The sequence below is a fragment of the Lutra lutra genome, chromosome 3 (assembly GCF_902655055.1).
Source record: "Lutra lutra chromosome 3, mLutLut1.2, whole genome shotgun sequence".
Classification (NCBI taxonomy): Eukaryota; Metazoa; Chordata; class Mammalia; order Carnivora; family Mustelidae; genus Lutra; species Lutra lutra.
The window spans coordinates 68,623,074-68,642,016 of record NC_062280.1 but is presented as its reverse complement, the minus strand read 5'-3'; the positions used below and the strand labels follow the sequence as shown (position 1 = coordinate 68,642,016).

Genomic DNA, 18,943 nt, shown 5'->3' with positions numbered 1-18,943 from the left:
TGTGCCTACTACATGCCAGGTACTGGGCTGGGCACTGGGCATACTTACGACACCATTACCAATTTTGGAAATAGAATTAAATAGGAAGAAAAGAGTATTTTGGCAAGGGAATCTTCAATAGTTAGCCGTCAAGTTTAACCGATATGATGGAGTGAAGCTCATATTCAATCTATGGAGGTAATTACCACTTCACTTAAAAGGAACTCCACTAAGCACCAAAAAGGTTAAATGTGTTTGGTGTAAACTGTAACGTTTTTACCCACATTAAAATGCTCCAGTTTAAAATCACAGGGAAACAAACAAAAAACCCAAATGAAAAGCATCATTTCAGCATAGGTACTGCTCTGCAGGGTGGGGGGGGGGTTGTTTTGTTTTTTAAGATTTATGTATTTATCTTAGAGAGAGAGCACGCACATGCACATACACGTGAGCTGGGGGAGGGGCAGAGGGAGAGAATCTTCATGCAGACTCCCTGATGAGCACAAAGCCCAAGGGGGTCCTCCATTCCACGACCCATGAGATCACAACCTGAGTGAAAACCAAGAGTCAGACACTCAACTGACTGAGCCACCCAGGTGCCCCAACTCTAGGTTTTAATTTAAGTCGGCCCCGAGTCTAGACAGCGGTCTCCACGCTCGAACGAGGTCACCTCTGAGTCTCAATTCCTACTGAGAACCCAAAGCTCCGGATGTCCCCTAAAACTCCACCAACGTCAGGAAGGACCTTAGCTGTTGCCACTGGGAAGGGCAGACTATGAGGTGAGTCTCTCTAATCCCCAAACCCAAAGCTATTCAGCAGCTAAGATGCTGAAGAACAAAAATTGTGATTGATTAATCTTGAAAGTTACAGCTGTTTTTGCCCAAACCTTTCTTTGTTACCAAGACACAATTTTAAGATCAAAGGGGCCTCCAGGTGGGCCACGGCTGGTTGGCAATGGTGGGGTGCCATGATCTATTTTCAGGTATAGGTGGACCTCTTTTCTTGGTTGTTTGAGGAATCTGCCTTGGAAGACAGATCCAGAAGGTACACTTTAACAACACCATTGCACTCCAGCAACTGGGGTTTATCCAGGGGTGAGTCAGAGTAGGCACAAACTAGTATTGAACAGAATATGTAGCAGAGTGAAGTGGTTAGGGTCACGGACTGAGGAGTCAGACAGCCACGTGTCAAATCTCAGTTCTGCTACCAATGAGCTGTATGACCTTGGGGAGAGTTACTAACCTTTCTCACCTCCAGATCTCCCAGTGGTAAAATAGAGATAATGACAGTATAAAGTTTGAGGATTGAACAAGTTAATATTTATAAAGTACTTAGAAGAGTGTCTGGCATGTAGTAAGTGCCACGTAAGTACTTTTTAAAATAAAAACAGCAACTTGGGGGGTGCTTAACTCAGAGGGTTAAGCCTTTGCCTTCAGCTCAGGTCATGGTCTCAGGGTCCTGGGATCAAGCCCCGGCATTGGGCTCAGCAGGGAGCCTGCTTCCCTCTCTCTCTACCTGTCTCTCTGCCTACTTGTGATCTCTCTGTGTCAAATAAGTAAATAAACAAAATCTTTAGTAAAAATAAAAAACCCAGAAACTTGGGAAAAAGTGCCCTTTGAGGTGTGGAGAACAGTTTATGCTACGTATGCTTTCAGGCATGGTCCCTACTAATTAGGTTTTGGAATCTGGATTAGAAAGTACACCAAACCCCAAGGAAACTTTGAGATGCAGTGGAGTTTTGGAAAAAACTTCCAGGTCTGACAAGAGAAGATTTCTTTAGCTACCTTTGGCTCAGTCATCACTCCAAAATGCTCTAATACAAACCCTGGTCTCCAGGGCCAATCTGAGCTCAAATGAGTGAGGGGGATAGATAGCAGGGGACAGTCACTGGGAGAAGGGAACCAGTCACTTTCCTGAATTTTTCTGCACTCTCCTCCTTATCTGTGTAGTATAAACCCTGCCCCAGATCTGATTCTAAAACGTTAGGATTGGATTCCTGGAATTAACAGGAAATGACTTCATGACAAGAGGCCAGAGATGCTGCTAACTGATGACATTTACCAACTGAGAGACATATTTTTGTTTTTGTTTTTGGTTTTTTTAAGTTTTTTGTTTGTTTGTTTTGGAGAGACACCTTTTGATTATCTGTTCTATGTAAGGCACTGTGCTAAATATTTTGGTCCATGATAAGAAAGAAGTAACATAACCACCATTTATATCTTCTACTATTTACACAGATCGTCTCCTTTCCAATTCAGGTAAGATCATAGGCCTCAATCCATACAAACTCTTCCAAGGAATCCTACTTTATGATTAAAATAAATATCGACTGCAGAGCTCAATCATTTTGGGGCTAAACAGGAGAAGTTAAACTGGAAGGCTGGTTTTTAAAAGTGAAGTTATTGGGCCACATCTCTACAACATTTTACATGGTGGATCTCTGGCCAACCTCATCAGCAGTGAAGTTTCTTTTCTTTGCTGAGGCTTCGTGGTTTAATTTTGAATCTGGTGTGTCCACATTGCTAAAGTTGACGGTTAAGCCTCCCGCTCCCTCTTGAGCGCCTCCGTTTGGCTGAAGCAGGACAGAATTTGGTTCTTTAGGACGTTGCCATTGCGGTCTGGTGACTATCCAAAAAATGAGCGCCCCATAGAGCACAATCAGGAGGCCGAGGGTATTTGTGAAAACACCTTCTGGTGGGAACTTACTGTATCCAGAACTATTCCTACAAAAAAGAGAGAGTGTGTCCAATTACAAATAGGGCGATCCAGCCACATGTCAAACAGTCTTGAATTTATCTGCTTAAAAATGCACACTGGTACCCCTTCTATAAATTCCCTTAAAGTTTGACATTAAGGAGAAATTTAAGTTATGCCAAAATAACTCAATTGAAATAGCATGAAACTGTTAAAAATGGTAAGTATGAAAATACTATAGCAACCTGGAACACCTAGAGCACTTAAAAATTGGAAAAAGCATGATATAAAAATGTATGTATACCATAATCACAATGAATTTAAAAACATGTACATCAAAAAGATTAAAAGGGCATGCCTAACTTCAGTAGTTGTTTTGTAAGAGTGATACAGTTTTTTGGACTTTTTGGTCCTTCTTCCAAGCATTATTAATGCTATACCACATGTGTAATACATTTTAATTTTTAAAATTTTGTTACTTTAAATTATGCTTTTCCAAGGAACAAGTATTTAACATTTTATAGCTCAAATAATGTAATTAGGAGAACTATGCAACTTACAGGGCAAAGAACAGTTTCTCAGTCACTCCCATAAGCACCGCGGCAATCACCGTTCCAAAGATGAGGAGCCCAGAGTAGACATGCATGGGCATGACAAATGCTCGGAGGGAAAGCGGAGCCCAAGGAAGCAGAAAGATGAAAATCCCTAGGAGAAGCTGAACATCAACAAGTACAAAGGTTATCATTTAATTCTATGTTTTAACGAATTTTAAAATTATTACTGTAAAAGCAATTATGTGCAAAAGGAAGAACCTTCCTACAGAGCCAAGGGCATAAGATGAAAGGTGTATTTCCACGCTCTAGTTCCACTACTCAAAGGCAACACCTCTTACCACTTTCTCAAGTACCCTTCCAGAAAATCTGTATGCCTGTACAAGCTTGTGTGTGTATGTAAAGACAGAGAGAGATTTTTAAAAGTATAAATGGTGGGGTGGCTGGATGGCTCATTGGGTTAAAGCCTCTGCCTTTGGCTCAGGTCCCTAGTCCCAGGGTCCTGGGATCGAGCCCCGCATTGGGCTCTCTGCTCAGCAAGGAGCCTGCTTCCCTTCCTCTCTCTCCCCGCCTGCCTCTCTGCCTACTTGTGATCCCTGCCTGTCAAAATAAATATATAAACTCCTAAAAAAACAAAAAAGTATAAATGGCATGTTACTCTACATTCTTGTTCTGCATCTTGCTTTTTTCCCTTAATAGTATATCTTGTAGATCTTTTCATGACAACTCATGTGCATCTGGTTTATTCTTTTTCATGGCTACTGTTCTAGTAATTTACTCAATTCTCTCTCTATGAATGTTCCTGTTTCTATTTTTTTCTGATCATTAACAAAGTTACAGTGAACATTCTGGTATCTTCTTGTTTGTTTTTATCTATTTGCTTATGGTTGCCAAGTAGAAGAGGAAATAAAAGATTTCCAAGTCACTAAAAGCAGATACAATAGGACACATTCAGTTCAGCCTAAAAGAGTATGTGCCAAGAAGTTGACAATTTTGTTTTATGAGGAAAAAATGAATCCTGCAGTGTCCATTTGCTTGACAATTAAAGTCCTAGTAGGATATTTTTCTGCAGAGGATAGCAAGATTCTTATGAAAATGAAGTCAGGTGACACTTCCAGTTTGTTTTGTTTTGTTGCCCAGATCAACTATTAACTATTCTCCTCTCCCCAGGAGAATGAAGATGACCACTGAGCTGCTGAATTTAAAGGGGCATTTTTTCAGGTGCCTACTTTGGACCTACCACCCAAAGAAAACAAATATGAGAAGAGGGAAGAACAGGAAGAACACAACATCACTGTTCATCTTTCCTGAGATCAAAGGACTAATGCAGGGGGCACACCAGAAGAATAAAGGCAGAAGGGGTCTGAGACCCTAAAACACATTGAGAATCAGCTTCTGGGACATGGTAATGAATGGAAGTTAAAAAATGCATGCGATAGGCTGGTTGTGCCTATGTTGTTGTCCACTTAAGGCCACAAATGCCTCGCTGTATGAAAAATGGTACAGAGGGTCCCCCCCGGCGGTTCAGAATGCTGCTAATTCTCCTTCAGTGAAGTTTAGTGATTGTATTAGTATCAAAGGGCAAGCATCCTGATGTACAGGTTGTGCCTTCTCTATGAAAAGGGAGCTCAGGTAAGTGGCCACCAAGGATTTAGTGCATCTACACTTGTGTGAGTAAAGTCACCACACCTTTTCTGTGCTTGGGAATATGTATTTTCCATATTCCTGTTCTCCTGACTCTTCATCCCTAAGACTGTATATTCTCTTCTTTCTTTCAGGACTTACCATGTGTACCTCTTATAATCCTGTAGGGCTCAATGATCGAAGATGGTGAGGTGCCAGAAATAGGCTTACAGGACCCCAGGGGATTTAACTCCCCTTAAATGTTACTTTCACCATTAAAAAAAAAAAAATATCTATATATGTATATAGATATATACATATATATTTTTTGGGGGGCAAAAGAAAATTACTTTTTTTTTTTTAAAGATTTTATTTATTTATTTGACAGAGAGAGACACAGGGAAAGAGGGAACACAAGCGGGGAAGTCGGAGAGGGAGAAGAAGGCTTCCTGCTGAGCAGGGAGCCTGATGTGGGGCTCCATCACAGGACCCTGGGATCATGACCTGAGCCAAAGGCAGAGGCTTAATGACTGAGCCACCCAGGTGCCCCAAGAAAATTGCTTTTAAGAGGAAAGGGAAAAAATTGCAGAATGCTTCACTTTGATTAAAAGTGTTCCAAATGATGCAAGTTTATAGTAACTTATAAAAACTTATAATTTAGAATAATCATTCTTTATTTCCTTTTTGCCTTACCATCTTACAAGTACTATGGTAGCTTGAAACCCAGCGGACTGAAAAAAAATCCCTCTGTCCTTTTAAGTCAGTGGTTCTTGAAGACCTGAATCAGAAATGCTTGTGCCTTTCTTTAAAAAGAGATACTTGGGACACATCCAGAGCTGCTAAATAAGAACTCCTGGGAGTTGGGCTCAGCAATCTGCATTTTACCAGAATGCCCAGGCGATTCCTAATACATGTGAAAGTCTGAAGATCACTGCTTTTGATTCACTTACATTGGTTCAGAAATATGGGTTAACTGCAGTCTGGAAAATCCCTAACAGTGAAGGCGGTGGAATCTTCCATTATCTTCAGTCTCAAACACGTATTAAGAGCCAACTATGGGCAAACAAAGTGCTCCAGGGTTTAGAAACCATCACTTGCAGAAAACTGTTCTGCACCACACTGGAGTTCTTAAGAGAGCTAAAGAAGAATAAAATCTCATTAAAAAATTATTATTTAGATATTAAAGTGAAAGTGTAGTATAACCCTAATTTCCTAAAGGAAATAAGCCAAAATATAATAGTATCTCTAGATTATGGCATTATCAATGACTTTGGTTCTTTTTTTTCTATATTTTAGAAATTTTAAAGTTAATATATATTCCTTTTATAATTGGAAATAGACAATAAAAGTTTACTTTTAAAGTTCCTATACCAAATACCTAGGCTTTCTCAGTTAATTATTAATTATTATCCACTCACAAATATATTTTGCTACTCCAGTTTTATCTCATGTATGAAACAAATGAGTTTTTAAAAAAAGATACATGTGAACTTTGAGAGCTAACAAGAGCTTTTATTTGCAAACATCATTAATGAAACCAGGAAATAACTGCCTAACTACCTTCTGTATTTGGTATGATTTCCTTTTTCTTTTAACTATAGAGGTGGATTTAATAAGCAATCAAGCGATTGACGGATGGAGGTCCTCTCCGTTTCTCTATTAATGTACTCACTCATTCCTGGATTGAAAACACATATTACTGGGTCCCATCCCTAGAGTTTCTGATTCACCAGGTCTGGAGTGGAACTTCAGAATCTGTATTTCTAATTTCCCTGGTGATGTTAATGATGCTGTTCTAGGGACCACAACTTTGAGAAGCTCTGTCTTGGGCCATTTCCAAGTTGCATTCTTCAAATGTAAAAGCATGTTTCTTCCAGCGATTAAAAAATATAGTCAGCACCAACTAAAATATGTCCACAGTTTTTTATAAAGAGAGACGACACACAAAGTGAACACTACGTTCTCCTTGTCAGTATCCCACATCTCCTTGCTGCACTCTCTGGCATCATGAGCACATGGTGATACCCCAGCACTGGCTCAGCCATCTCCAGGACTACCTCTGGTCTGCTAGGTACGACTGAAGTAAATCACACAGCGAATGACATCACTATAAATCATGGTTATGATGCTCACAGCTATGAGCACTTCAACACTGCTCAACAATCCTTCAATGGTCTGATTTCTCAGCTCGTCCTCCAAGTTCCCTCTTCCTCAAACTATTCGCTGTCCTGTGTGCCTTCTATCAGCAGATGATTTTATTACCATCTCATGGGAAAAACAGAGTCTCACTCTTCTGCCACCAAATCGAACAAACCAAAAAAGCACCCCATGCCAACAATTCCTACTTTCTTCAATTACAATACGGTCGCTATTCAATTTTCCAGCTGGGCTTGGCAACCTGCTTCCTGAAGACATAGCTATAGATTCACTCTAGCCTTTACAACCTCTCCTCCTCTACTGGGGCCATCCTGGGAGCATTTTGACACACCGGAGCTTCTCACAATGAAAAGAAGTAAAAAGGGGCGCCTGGGTGGCTCAGTGGGGTAAGCCGCTGCCTTCGGCTCAGGTCATGATCCCAGGTCCTGGGTTCGAGCCCCACATCGGGCTTTCCGCTCAGCAAGGAGCCTGCTTCCTCCTCTCTCTCTGCCTGCCTCTCTGCCTACTTGTGATTTCTCTCTGTCAAATAAATAAATAAAATCTTTAAAAAAAAAAAAAAAGAAAAGAAGTAAAAAAAAAAAAAGAAGAAGAAGAAGAAGAAAGAAAGAAAAAGAAAAAGAAAAAACAACCAAACACCTGCTTTGACTCTCATCCTTGTCCAGTTGCCATCCTCTCTCGCCCCTTGCCTTCTTAGCCAAACCTCCTGAGTTGCCTATTTTTCACCTTCCACCCTTCTTCAATCCACTGAAATCTGGATTCTGTCCTCCAAGAAAATTGCTCTCCAGGGTAATCAGCGACTTCCAGGTCACTCAACCCAAAGAACAGTTTTCAGACCTTATTTTCGTTGACTTTTTAGAGCATCTGACACTCCTCAAGCCCTCTGCTTCCCCTCTAATGTTCCCTTTCTCAACCCCTACTTGTTCAAGCCTGCAAGTGACTTTCATTCCATATTTATGCTGACTTTCCAAATCTCATTAATTTCATCTTTGAACTATCTTTTGAAACTATCCACTTTGGTCACTGCTACTGCTACATTTCAGGCCACCATCCTTTCTCATTTGAAACTCTATAAATACTTGCAAGCTAGTCTATCTACATGAAAGGGATGAAAAGGAATCTGACACAGAACTCCTACATATCTTCAAGGAAAACAAAAAGAAACCCTCATTTTTCAAATGGACAAAAGATACGAACAGGTATTTCTGAGAAGAGAAACATGATTAATCAGCCTCCAATTCATCTACCATACTCCACTCCAGGTAGTCTGACCTCCTTGTTCCTCAAACAAAACAAACTTTTACCCACATACTGTCCCATCCCCCTATAATATGCCCTTTTCACCACCGACCTCATGACTTCAGGTTTTGGTTTGATTTCCTTTAATCCCTATACCATATGAGAGCTCTCCCAGAACACTCCATACCCACCTTATCTACCAAATAGGGAAAGACCAGTCTCCCTTGCAAGTTGCTTGAGGACAGAAAGCATGTTTCTTTGTATCCATGCTTGTCTTGTGGAACAACACATACCCTACAGCCTAGCAAGGAATCTAATACACAGTAGGTAATTTAGCTTTGTTGAATGAGTGGATGGACTCATGAACAAAATTTCATTGACACAAAATATATGTTCTCAACCACGAAGGTGCCTGGGATCTATAGCAGAAATAAAATTTAAAATGCCCTCTTCGGTCAGAAAGGAGCCTTCCACAAGACTTAAAGTTCTAATAACAATAGTTGACTTGTGCCAATCTAGTATGCTAAGCCCTAGGCTGAGCATTTCCATGCATTATTTGGCTTTGATTATGATGTTGTGAAGGATATTAAAGCCTTAATTTATAGTTGAGCAAACTAGGTTCAGAAAGATTCAATAATTTGTCTTAAGGTCACCAGCGACAAATGGATGAACCTGATTCAAACTGAGGCCTCCTTGATTGCAAATCCCATGTTCATTTTTTTTTAAAGATTTTATTTATTTATTTGATAGAGAGAGAGATCACAAGCAGGCAGGCAGCGGGGGGTAGGGGGGGTGGGGAAGCAGGCTCCCCGCTGAGCAAAGAGCCCGATGCAGAGCTCGATGCAGAGCTCGATCCCAGAACCCTGAGATCATGACCTTAGCTGAAGGCAGAGGCTTTAACCCACTGAGCCACCCAGGCGCCCCAGCAAATCCCATGTTCTTAAACACTACTTGCTCTCTGGATCTGAGCGAGAAAGAAGCAAGGGGTCATATTTCCTCTTGCTAACAGAAGTCATAAAGTTGTGAAATGACCTTTCTGAGAAGCCTAGTTAGCACACAAATAAAACAACAAAAGATAAGAGTTTGAGTATTTCAGAGAGCAAAAGAACCTTGAGACATTTAAAATGTTTTTAATTCACCCAAGTTTAACATTAGAAAAATCTACTGAATTGATTATATTGATAGATTAAAGAAGACAAGCTTTTAATTGATCTCAAACAGCATGCTTCTGAACCCCCAGACGGGCCTATGAGCACATATTGCTGGGCCCACACCAGAGTTTCTGATCCAGTCATCTGGAATGGAACCTGATTTTCTGGCTTATTTTGACCTCAGGGGAAAGGAAAATCTCACCAACAGATTATCAAAATGAAATAAAAAAAAATAGCCTTAAAGAAAAAGATTAATTTGTTTCATTAAAATTGAGAATTTCTATGTATCAGAAAATACCAATAAAAGAGAAAATATAAGCTTCAAACTGGAAGATATAGATAAGCAATACATATAAAAGAAAAGGAATCTGACACAGAACTCCTACATATCTTCAAGGAAAAGAAAAAAAAACCTCATTTTTCAAATGTATGAAAGATACAAACAGGTATTTCTGAGAAGAGAAACATGAGTAATCAGTGAAATAAACATTAAAACCACAAGAAGGCATATTTTATAACCACTAGTTTGGCAATCATTAAAAAGTTTGAAGAGGATACATGTTGGCAAGGAGGTACTGTATGGGAACTCTTATATGCCGATGGCAGGAACACACTGGGATCAACCAATTTGGAAAACAACTTGGCATTTCTTTTTTAGGTTGAGTATATAATTTTACTCATAAATATACACCCAGAGTAACCTTTGCCTATGAAGGCTATTGTATATGAATGTTCAATATAGCATTGTTTGGAACAAAAACCAACTGAGAGGGGCACCTGGGTGGCTCACTGGGTTAAAGCCTCTGCCTTTGGCCCAGGTTGTGATCCCAGGGTCCTGCTCTCTGCTCAGCATGGAGCCTGCTTCTCTTCCTCTCTCTCTACCTGCCTCTTTGCCTACTTGTGATCTCTGTCTGTCAAATAAATAAATAAAATCTAAAAACAACAACAACAACAACAACAAAAAAACAACTGAGAGTGGCCCAAATATCTAATAACAGAAGGATGGATAAGTAAATTCATGATATATTTGTACAATGGGACACAAAAATAAAAAATGAATATAGCTAGAGGAATCAATATAGCTGAATCAGCAGAATAAAAAAAAAAGTTGCAATAGGATGCAAATATTACAAGACTATTTTTTAAATAGTAAAAAAGGAAAAATAAACAACATATTACTTGGGGATTCACAGTATGAGGCAAAATTATAAAGAAAAACAGGGAATGACCAAAAAAAATTTTCTGGGAATGGTTATCACTGGGGGATGGGGTAGGTAGAGAGATGGGATTGAGGTAGGAGTGGGTAGGGGTTCTATATTTTCTAAATTAGGTTGCATGGTGGAAGCACCAGTTAATTTTATCATGATCTTGTAACTTTATCAAGATCTGTAACTTCTAAATACAATACAATACAATAAATACAATAGGGTTTTTTTAAATTGAGAACCCCAAAGAGCTTTTATTTATATGGATTATGTGTACTGACATTTACCATATTAGAAATTAAAGCTGAAACTTCTAAAAATACTTATTCATTTAACAGCAATAATAAATTCTCTATATATTTACATAAATAACATGTCTTGTGGAAAAATAACTATATTATGTAAAACAAAAAAATAGTGAACTGAGTAGCACATTTGCAAATCATTTTAAGATCTGGTTCAATAATGGGTAATTGGATTCCTCTATTTGTCTCTGCATTCAGTCTTATGGGATAGCATATATAATGCAGCCTCTGGAAAAGCCCTCTGAACTCTTGTGAGAAACTGTGACAAAGACAAATGCCATTTTAGTCTTATGAAAAGTACTATGAAAAGAGCAATGCAAATAACTGGAAAAGAACAGAAAGACCACCTGAAAAACCTTGGTTCCACTCGCCCAGGGTTCCTTGGACCAGACTTTGAGAACTACTCTAAGAGGATGCCTTGGAAGCAGAGAGAAGGAATACTTCAGAGAGATGAAAAGGAAAAGAAAATATGGGTGCCTGGGTGGCTCAGTGAGTTAAGCCTCTGCCTTCGGCTCAGGTCGTGATCTCAGGGTCCTAGGATCGAGCCCCGCATCAGGCTCTCTGCTCGGCAGGGAGCTGCTTCCCCCTCTCTCTGCCTGCCTCTCTGCCTACTTGTGATCTCTGTCAAATAAATAAATAAAATCTTAAGAAAATATGTGTTAGCAAAATCTGGGAGAAGACTCTCATAAAGAAATTTCAGCTTGGGGCGCCTGGGTGGCTCAGAGGGTTAAAGCCTCTGCCTTCGGCTCAGGTCATGATCCCGGGGTCCTGGGATCGAGCCCCACATCGGGCTCTTTCCTTGGTGGGAAGCCTGCTTCCTCCTCTCTCTCTGCCTGCCTCTCTGCCTACTTGTGATCTCTCTCTCTGTCCAATAAACAAATAAAATCTTTAAAAAAAAAAAAAAAAAAAAAAAAAAAAAGAAATTTCAGCTTAATTTCCTCCTCCAAAGGGTAAACAAAGGATCTCTGCTTGGCAGAGGAATCATTCCTGTGTTTGTTTCTGGGGCTGTGGAATTGGGCAGGGGGCAGGCAGCAGATTAGATGATCCAGGCTGGTCCAACCCTGGGCCCAAGTACCTCAGTCAAGAAAACATCTAACAGACAAGTAGACCCAAACACGTTTTTATGGAATTTAATCTATGGACTCAGGAAAGATGGGCCCTCTCTTTTTGGGGGTAGGCTCAAGGATCGTAGGTTCCACCTATTTCCACCCCGGCAACAGGCTGAGGGGAGCAGAGGTCAGATAGGCGACAACACAGCCCAGTCAGAGTACAGTTTGGACCTCTGATAGTTTGTTATTTTTAAAAAATGCCCCAGAGGCTAGATGTCACAAGTTGAGAAGAATTCTATACTTGAAACGCTTTACAACCCATAGCGAAACTTGGGGAAGGAGGAAGACCTTTCAGCCTTTTCTGGTTGTGGCCTTTGTTCCTTGCCTCCTTCTTTCCTTTACTTACTGAAATCACCTGACACTGGCTTCACTTGGTGGATAAATCCTGACAGGGAAGCTAAGACAACCTTAAGCGCTAAGGTAAGAGGATCTGAACTTGACCATCTCTTCTGCGCTCTGTGGTAGGACTGCTTCCTGAAGTGTTCTTGGGTAGGGGCAGGGAGTGCAAACCAACCTCACAAACTCGGTGAATGGTCCACACACAGTTAAACTCTGGGACTTTAGTGCAGGCTGCGGGGGCCAGGGAAGCCGGCAGAAAGACGGCAGCTGCTGCTGCTCCAAGAAACTGGGGCTTCCTGTTCTCTACCCACAAGTGGCAGCTCCAAGAACCTCCGCCTAGAACTCATCTTGGTTCAGACAGAGACACTGCTTCCCTTTTGTATTTTTGACTTCAGAAATCTGACAGAAGCAGGTCTCTGGTGAAGCGTATTTTTGTGGCTCATCAGTTTTTACAACTAAGACTATGCAGGCAGGAATCTTTGTAAATCATAGTGAGGAGGGAGCTTGAAGTGAAGAAAGCAAGCTGACAATTGGTTTCTTTCCTCTGGGAAAGGAAATGTTCTTCCATGTAATCATTTCCTGAGCACACCTGGGTGATAAGTTCTGTCACTTCCATGGAGAAGCAATGCAAATAACTTGAAAACAGCCGTCATGCAACAAAGGAATAAAGCTGGAATGGAGTCCTCTTTCCCTGACAGGACACTGTTCACCTGGTTCCTAAACGACCACAGGCACCAAGCACAACGTGAGCCCCTCAACAACTGTGGTGAGGGGCACCCATTTGCTTGTTTAGTTTTAGAAACTACGTAGGGGTGCGCCTGGGTGGCTCAGTCGGTTAGGTATCTGCCTTGGGCTCAGGTCATGATCCCAGGGTCCTGGGATCAAGCTCTGACTCCGGCTCACTGAGCAGAAGCAGGGCGTCTGCTTCTCTCTCTCCCTCTGCCCCTCCCCCAGCTTGTGCTCTTTCCCTCTCTCTCAAATAAATAAATAAAATCTTAAAAAAAAAACCAAAAAACTGGGGCGCCTGGGTGGCTCAGTGGGTTAAGCCTCTGCCTTCGGCTCAGGTCATGATCTCAGGGTCCTGGGATCGAGTCCCGCATTGGGCTCTCTGCTTGGCAGGGAGCCTGCTTCCTCCTCTCTTTCTCTCTGCCTGCCTCTCTGCCTGTTTGGTCTCTCTCTGTCAAATAAATAAATAAAATCTTTAAAAAAAAAAACTATGTATATATGATTTTTATGTAACATATGACTTACTTATATTTAAAACAAAAGAGCCACATGTTCAAACAAGTCAAACAAGACATATTTAAAAATACCCCCCCAACTAATCCTACCCACTCCCACAATGTAGTAGTGTGGTATATTCTCCCACACCTTTCTTTACACATCAACATATATATGCTTTTTTTCTTTCTCTCTTTCCTTTATTTTTATTTTTATTTTTTTTTAAAGATTTTATTTATTTATTTGAGAGAGAGAGACATCGAGCAAGCATGAGCAGTGGGGAGGGGCAGAGGGAGAGGGAGAAGCAAGCTTCTAGCAGAGCAGGGAGCCTGACATGGGGTTTGAACCCAGGACCTAGGACCATGACCCGAGCCAAAGGCAGATGCTTAACTGACTGAGCCACCCAGGTGCCCCTCCTTTAAAAAAAAAAAAAAAAAAAAGACATTTTACTATACATTTTACTCTTCAGTATTCTTTTTTTTTTTTTTTTTAAGATTTTATTTATTTATTTGACAGAGAGAAAGAGAGATCACAAGTAGGCAGAGAGGCAGGCAGAGAGAGAGAGGGAAGCAGACTCCCCGTCCAGCAGAGAGCCCGATGTGGGGCTTGATCCCAGGACCCTGAGATCATGACCTGAGCCGAAGGCAGAGGCTCAACCCACTGAGCCACCCAGGCGCCCCTTCAGTATTCTTTTTTTAAAGATTTTACTTAGTCATTTGTCAGAGAGAGAGAGAGCACAAGCAGGGGGAGCAGCAGGCAGAGGGAGAAGCAGACTCCTCACTGAGCAGGAAGCCCAATGCAGGACTCGATCCCAAGATCCTGGGATCATGACTTGGGCCAAAGGCAGTTGCTTAAGTGACTGAGCCACCCAAGCATCCCTCTTCAGTATTTTTTTATACTGAAGAACGTATCATGATTTTACTTTGGTCAGTAGACAGAGCTACGTTCCTTGTAGTAGCTTTATAATATCCACCACTGATGTCCCCCAGATTATTTAACCATTCCTATTGATGGAGATTTCAGCTGCTTCCTGTCTGCATAAACAATGCCCCACTAAAAATCCTTTTTAGAGTTCCTTATGTTACAGTATTTTAAATTTCCACTCTCTCTCCAAATGTGGGATTGTTAGGTTAAGGGTAACCAAATTAAAAAAAAATTAGTAGCTATTAACAAACGATTTCCCTAAAATTTGGTAACAATGTATTTTCCTGCCAGCAGTGGAAAAGCAGAAGAAGAGAGCACCCTTTACCTCACACCCTTGGCAGCAAGGAACATCACCACCGTTGTTGTGATAACCTTGTGGGGGAAAATGACCATTTTATTGTCCTCACTTACATTTTCCTAACTTCTTAGTGAGGTTGGACATATGCTTATTGGTAATTTAAGTTTTTCTTCTTTGACCTGCCTATTCAAATTTTCCATTTATTCTTCTATGAGGTTGCCTTTTAACGCTAATTTTTGGGAGTTGTTTTATATATTAGGGGCACCTGGGTGGCTCAGTCAGTTAAGCGTCTGCCTTCAGCTCAGGTCATGATCCCAGGGTCCTGGAATGGAGTCCTACAGCCCCTGCTCAGCGGGGACCCTGCTTCTCCCTCTGCCTGCCACTCCCCCTGCTTGTGCACTTTCTCTCTGACAAATAAATAAAATCTTAAAACAAAAAGAGAGGGGCGCCTGGGTGGCTCAGTGGGTTAAAACCTCTGCCTTCGGCTCAGGTCATGATCCAGGGTCATGGGATCAAGCCCCGCATCAGGCTTCTCGGGGACCCTGCTTCCCCCTCTCTCTCTGCCTGCCTCTCTGCCTACTTGTGATTTCTGTCTGTCAAATAAATAAATAAAATCTTTAAAAAACAAACAAACAAACAAACAAAAAAACAAAAAGAGAGAATTGTTTTATATGTTAAATGCATTAACCCTTAACACACGACATGATTATTCCCCATATCCCCTGGTGCAGTTTCTGTTGACCTTGGTATCTTTCGTCCCATATAATTTTTAAAAAATTTTATGTAATCAAATAGGTCTTTCTTTTCATTTACGACTTGATTTCTTATCAACTTTATGGACTCCCCAAAATCAGACTATATGCTTCTTAATTTTCTTCTTTTCTTTTCATTGGCTTTTTTTTTTTTAATATTTAGGACTTTAATCTATCTGGAATCTATTTTCTTTTGTTTTATATGCAGAGTTGTTTTGCTTATTTATTTGGTTTCTTCCAAATGGATAACCAATTATGATGATAACTTTTAAAAAAAAAAAAGATATTATTTATTTGGGAGAGAGAGCGTGTGCGTGTGCACATGCACAAGGGGGGGTGCAGAGGGAGAGGGATATGCAGACTGCCAGCTGAGCAAGAAGCCCAAAGCCGGGCTCAATCCCAGGAGCCCAGGATCATGACCCAAGTGGAGGGCAGACAGATGCCCAATGGATTGAGCCACCCGAGTGCCCCTGATGGTAACATTTATTAAATAAGCATTCTTTCCCACTAAATTGAAACACCATAGTGTCATTAAAAAAAAAAAAGCTCTCCTACATACTTGGACAATTTTTGTCCTCTCTGGTCTTTCCATGACTATATTTTGTTTACTTTTGGGTTAATAACTTGTTTTGAATAAGGCAAGTATCCCTTCACTTCTCTTTCAAAAATTTTTTTATTATCCTTGGTATTTACTCTGCAAGTTTAAGACTCCCATTGGGCTTAAAATGAGAATGATATTAAACATAAATATGATTGAAGAGGGACAGATATTTCCATATTAATTTTTCTCTTTTAGTAACATGGTATCTCTTCAATTATACCATGTTTTCTTAATAAGATTTTGTAGTATTTTATATATTCTACATATAGATTTTATACCCTCATTGTTCAATTTATCCCTAGGTATTTTATAATTTTATATCTACATTTTAAACGAATTCTACTTCTTATTCTAAGTGGTTATTTCCAGTTTAGGCAAAAGTTAATGAATTATGAATGACTATCTTATATCCAGCCACCTTTCCAAATGCTCGTATTACTCTAGCCATCTCTTGGGTTACTAGACATACATCACATGATCCACAAATAAAAAAAAAGTCATAAATTGTCTATTATTTATACTGATTTTTTTCTTCATCTTGTAGCTAAAATTTCCATGGTAAAGTTGAATGACAATTTGACAGAAATGTCTTCAGTGTTTCACAGTTTAAGCTGGTGTTAGTAAAGATGTTTCTCATTGGAGCCTCCATCTTGGGTGTGGTATGTAACGCACAATGGGGCCATATCTAAGAAAATATGTTTCTCTTGGTGTCCTGGAATAGTTGAAAGTACCTGTTCCTAGAAGTTCAAAGGTATAAAACAGTAAGGACCCAATGCCTTTTTTAGTGATAGATTTCAAACAAACTTACCAATTTTGTCTAGTATTATTAGCCAGTTTATGTTTTCTAATTCCTCTTGGATCAAATCTGGTAGTTTATATTTAGCAAGAAAATAGTCCTTTCTTCTTTAAGATTTTTAAGTATATTACTGTGTATTAAAATTTACTAACCTGTCCTAATTTCAAAATATTATTTGTAACTATGATTATATTTCTTTCTTATTCTGAAGTTTGTATATTTTGTTTTTCCTCAATCAGGTTTGCAATGGTTTGTCTATTTTTTTAAAGAATCAGCTTTTCGTTTCATTTAGAATTTCTTCTATTTTTTTATTCATAGGTGTAGTAGGCTGAATCATGCTGCCCCCAACACTTGCAAAGATATTTACACCCTAATCCCTGAAAGCTGTGAATATGTTATGTTACGTGGCAAAAGACACTTTGTAAATGTAATTAGTTTATGGATCTTATGATTGGGAGATAATCTTGAATTTTCTGGACAGCTCTATACAACCACATGACTCAGTTAAGGTATTTTATCTAGTCCAATTTAATTACTGCACTCAGAACCACAGAACTCTCTCACAGGAAAGCTACATAGCTTTGGGGTGGTTTCCATTCTGTTCCTCAGAGATACACCCTCCAGATGAGGATGCTCGAAGGTTAGCTGAGTGATCATGGGGACATCATGGGAAGGGCAGAACTAAGTGCTCGTGGGGAGGGCCCTGGACTTGGGCTTGAGTCCCAGCTCTGCCACTGGTTATGTAACTCGTGCCTCCCAGCCCCGGCAAAGGCCATCTCCCACGAAGGACCAGGAGAGAGAAGAAGAATGCTTCACACAGTGCTCTGGCTTCTGTGTTTGGCATTCTGAAGTGGTGCAGAGGAATTGAGACAAAGTGAAGGGAATGGACAGCTGAGAGCAGAACACGGAGCTGAGGAAAGTTCTGAAGAGACACCAGGAAGCCAAGAGGGGCCCTAAAGCAACTGGCAGCATCTCAATGGTCTTTGTTCTTGCCTCCTATTCTTTGAACGGGGAGGATCCACCAGCTGCTGGGGGAGAAAAGAAGCTGCCTCCCAGACAAGAACACGGAGGGAAAATCAACCTTGAGGACAGGAGGTCTGAGCTATCCAATAGCTCAGCTATCCAATTAGAGATACTTTTCTTTTTCCTTCTTATCAGTAAGATCGTGTCTGATCCAGGGTTTTCTCTGTGCTCCCATCCTGTCTGGCCCCTTTTCATTCTCTGATCCCTAGCTCCAGTCATGGTAATGCAAACTTAAATAATCAATACAGTCCATACATACATTCACTTTTATTTAATTAAAATTCAAGAAGCTTTATGGCTTTAAAAGCCTTTCTTTAATAAGAAAAATGACAGATACCTGGTAAGAGGTCTTTTTCTAAGAGGTCATACATTCATATATTTAAGATATGCCTTGTTGCAGATGGTGCCTGGGTGGTACAGTTGGCTGAGAGTCAGATTCTTGGTTTTGGCTCAGGTCATGATCTCAGGTCACGATCTCAGGGTCATGAGATTGAGCCCCATATTGAGCTCTGTGCTTAAGATCCTCTCTCCATTTACGTCTGCCCTTTACTCCCATGTTTTCTCTCTCTCTCTCTCTCTCTCTCAAATAAATAAATCTTAAAAAAAAAAAAAAAGATATGCCTTGGGGTTTTGTAGATTCACTCCAGTTTCTTCTCCTATATTCACAGAAAACTGAAGTTTACATTGATATCCCAATTACGTAGCTGGATATATGCTGTCACAAGGCAAGGGAAATGAGTTGACATAGTTGACAAAGATTTTTCATCAAGGTGGTTAACTCCAAAAAGACTTCTAAAATTAACCTTTCCCTTCAGTGACCTAAAACAGCCACATCCCTTTCAAACTCCATTAACTTATGTTTAAATACAGTGCTCTCCAAAGTATGTGTTTTTACTAAGTGAGGAAAGGGGAAAATTAAACTAATCGCTGAGCCTACAAAATCTAACAGAGAAGTAAAATTTATATCTTCATTCATAAA

The 18,943-nt window shown here is 40.3% G+C and overlaps 1 protein-coding gene across 2 annotated transcripts in view; it reads right to left on the bottom strand.

Annotated features, from left to right (window-relative positions):
• Positions 1-2,061: 2,061 nt before the first annotated feature.
• The window catches only part of LOC125095718 (plasma membrane ascorbate-dependent reductase CYBRD1), a 34,799-nt gene continuing 17,917 nt past the window's right edge, over positions 2,062-18,943 (bottom strand). For both annotated transcript variants that reach the window (XM_047722154.1, XM_047722153.1), the window contains exons 3-4: positions 3,234-3,388; positions 2,062-2,702 (exon numbers count right to left, since the gene is read on the bottom strand). In XM_047722154.1, coding sequence (XP_047578110.1) covers positions 2,405-2,702; positions 3,234-3,388 — 453 coding nt within the window. In that variant the 3' untranslated portion in view covers positions 2,062-2,404. The remainder of the gene's footprint in view (positions 2,703-3,233; positions 3,389-18,943) is intronic.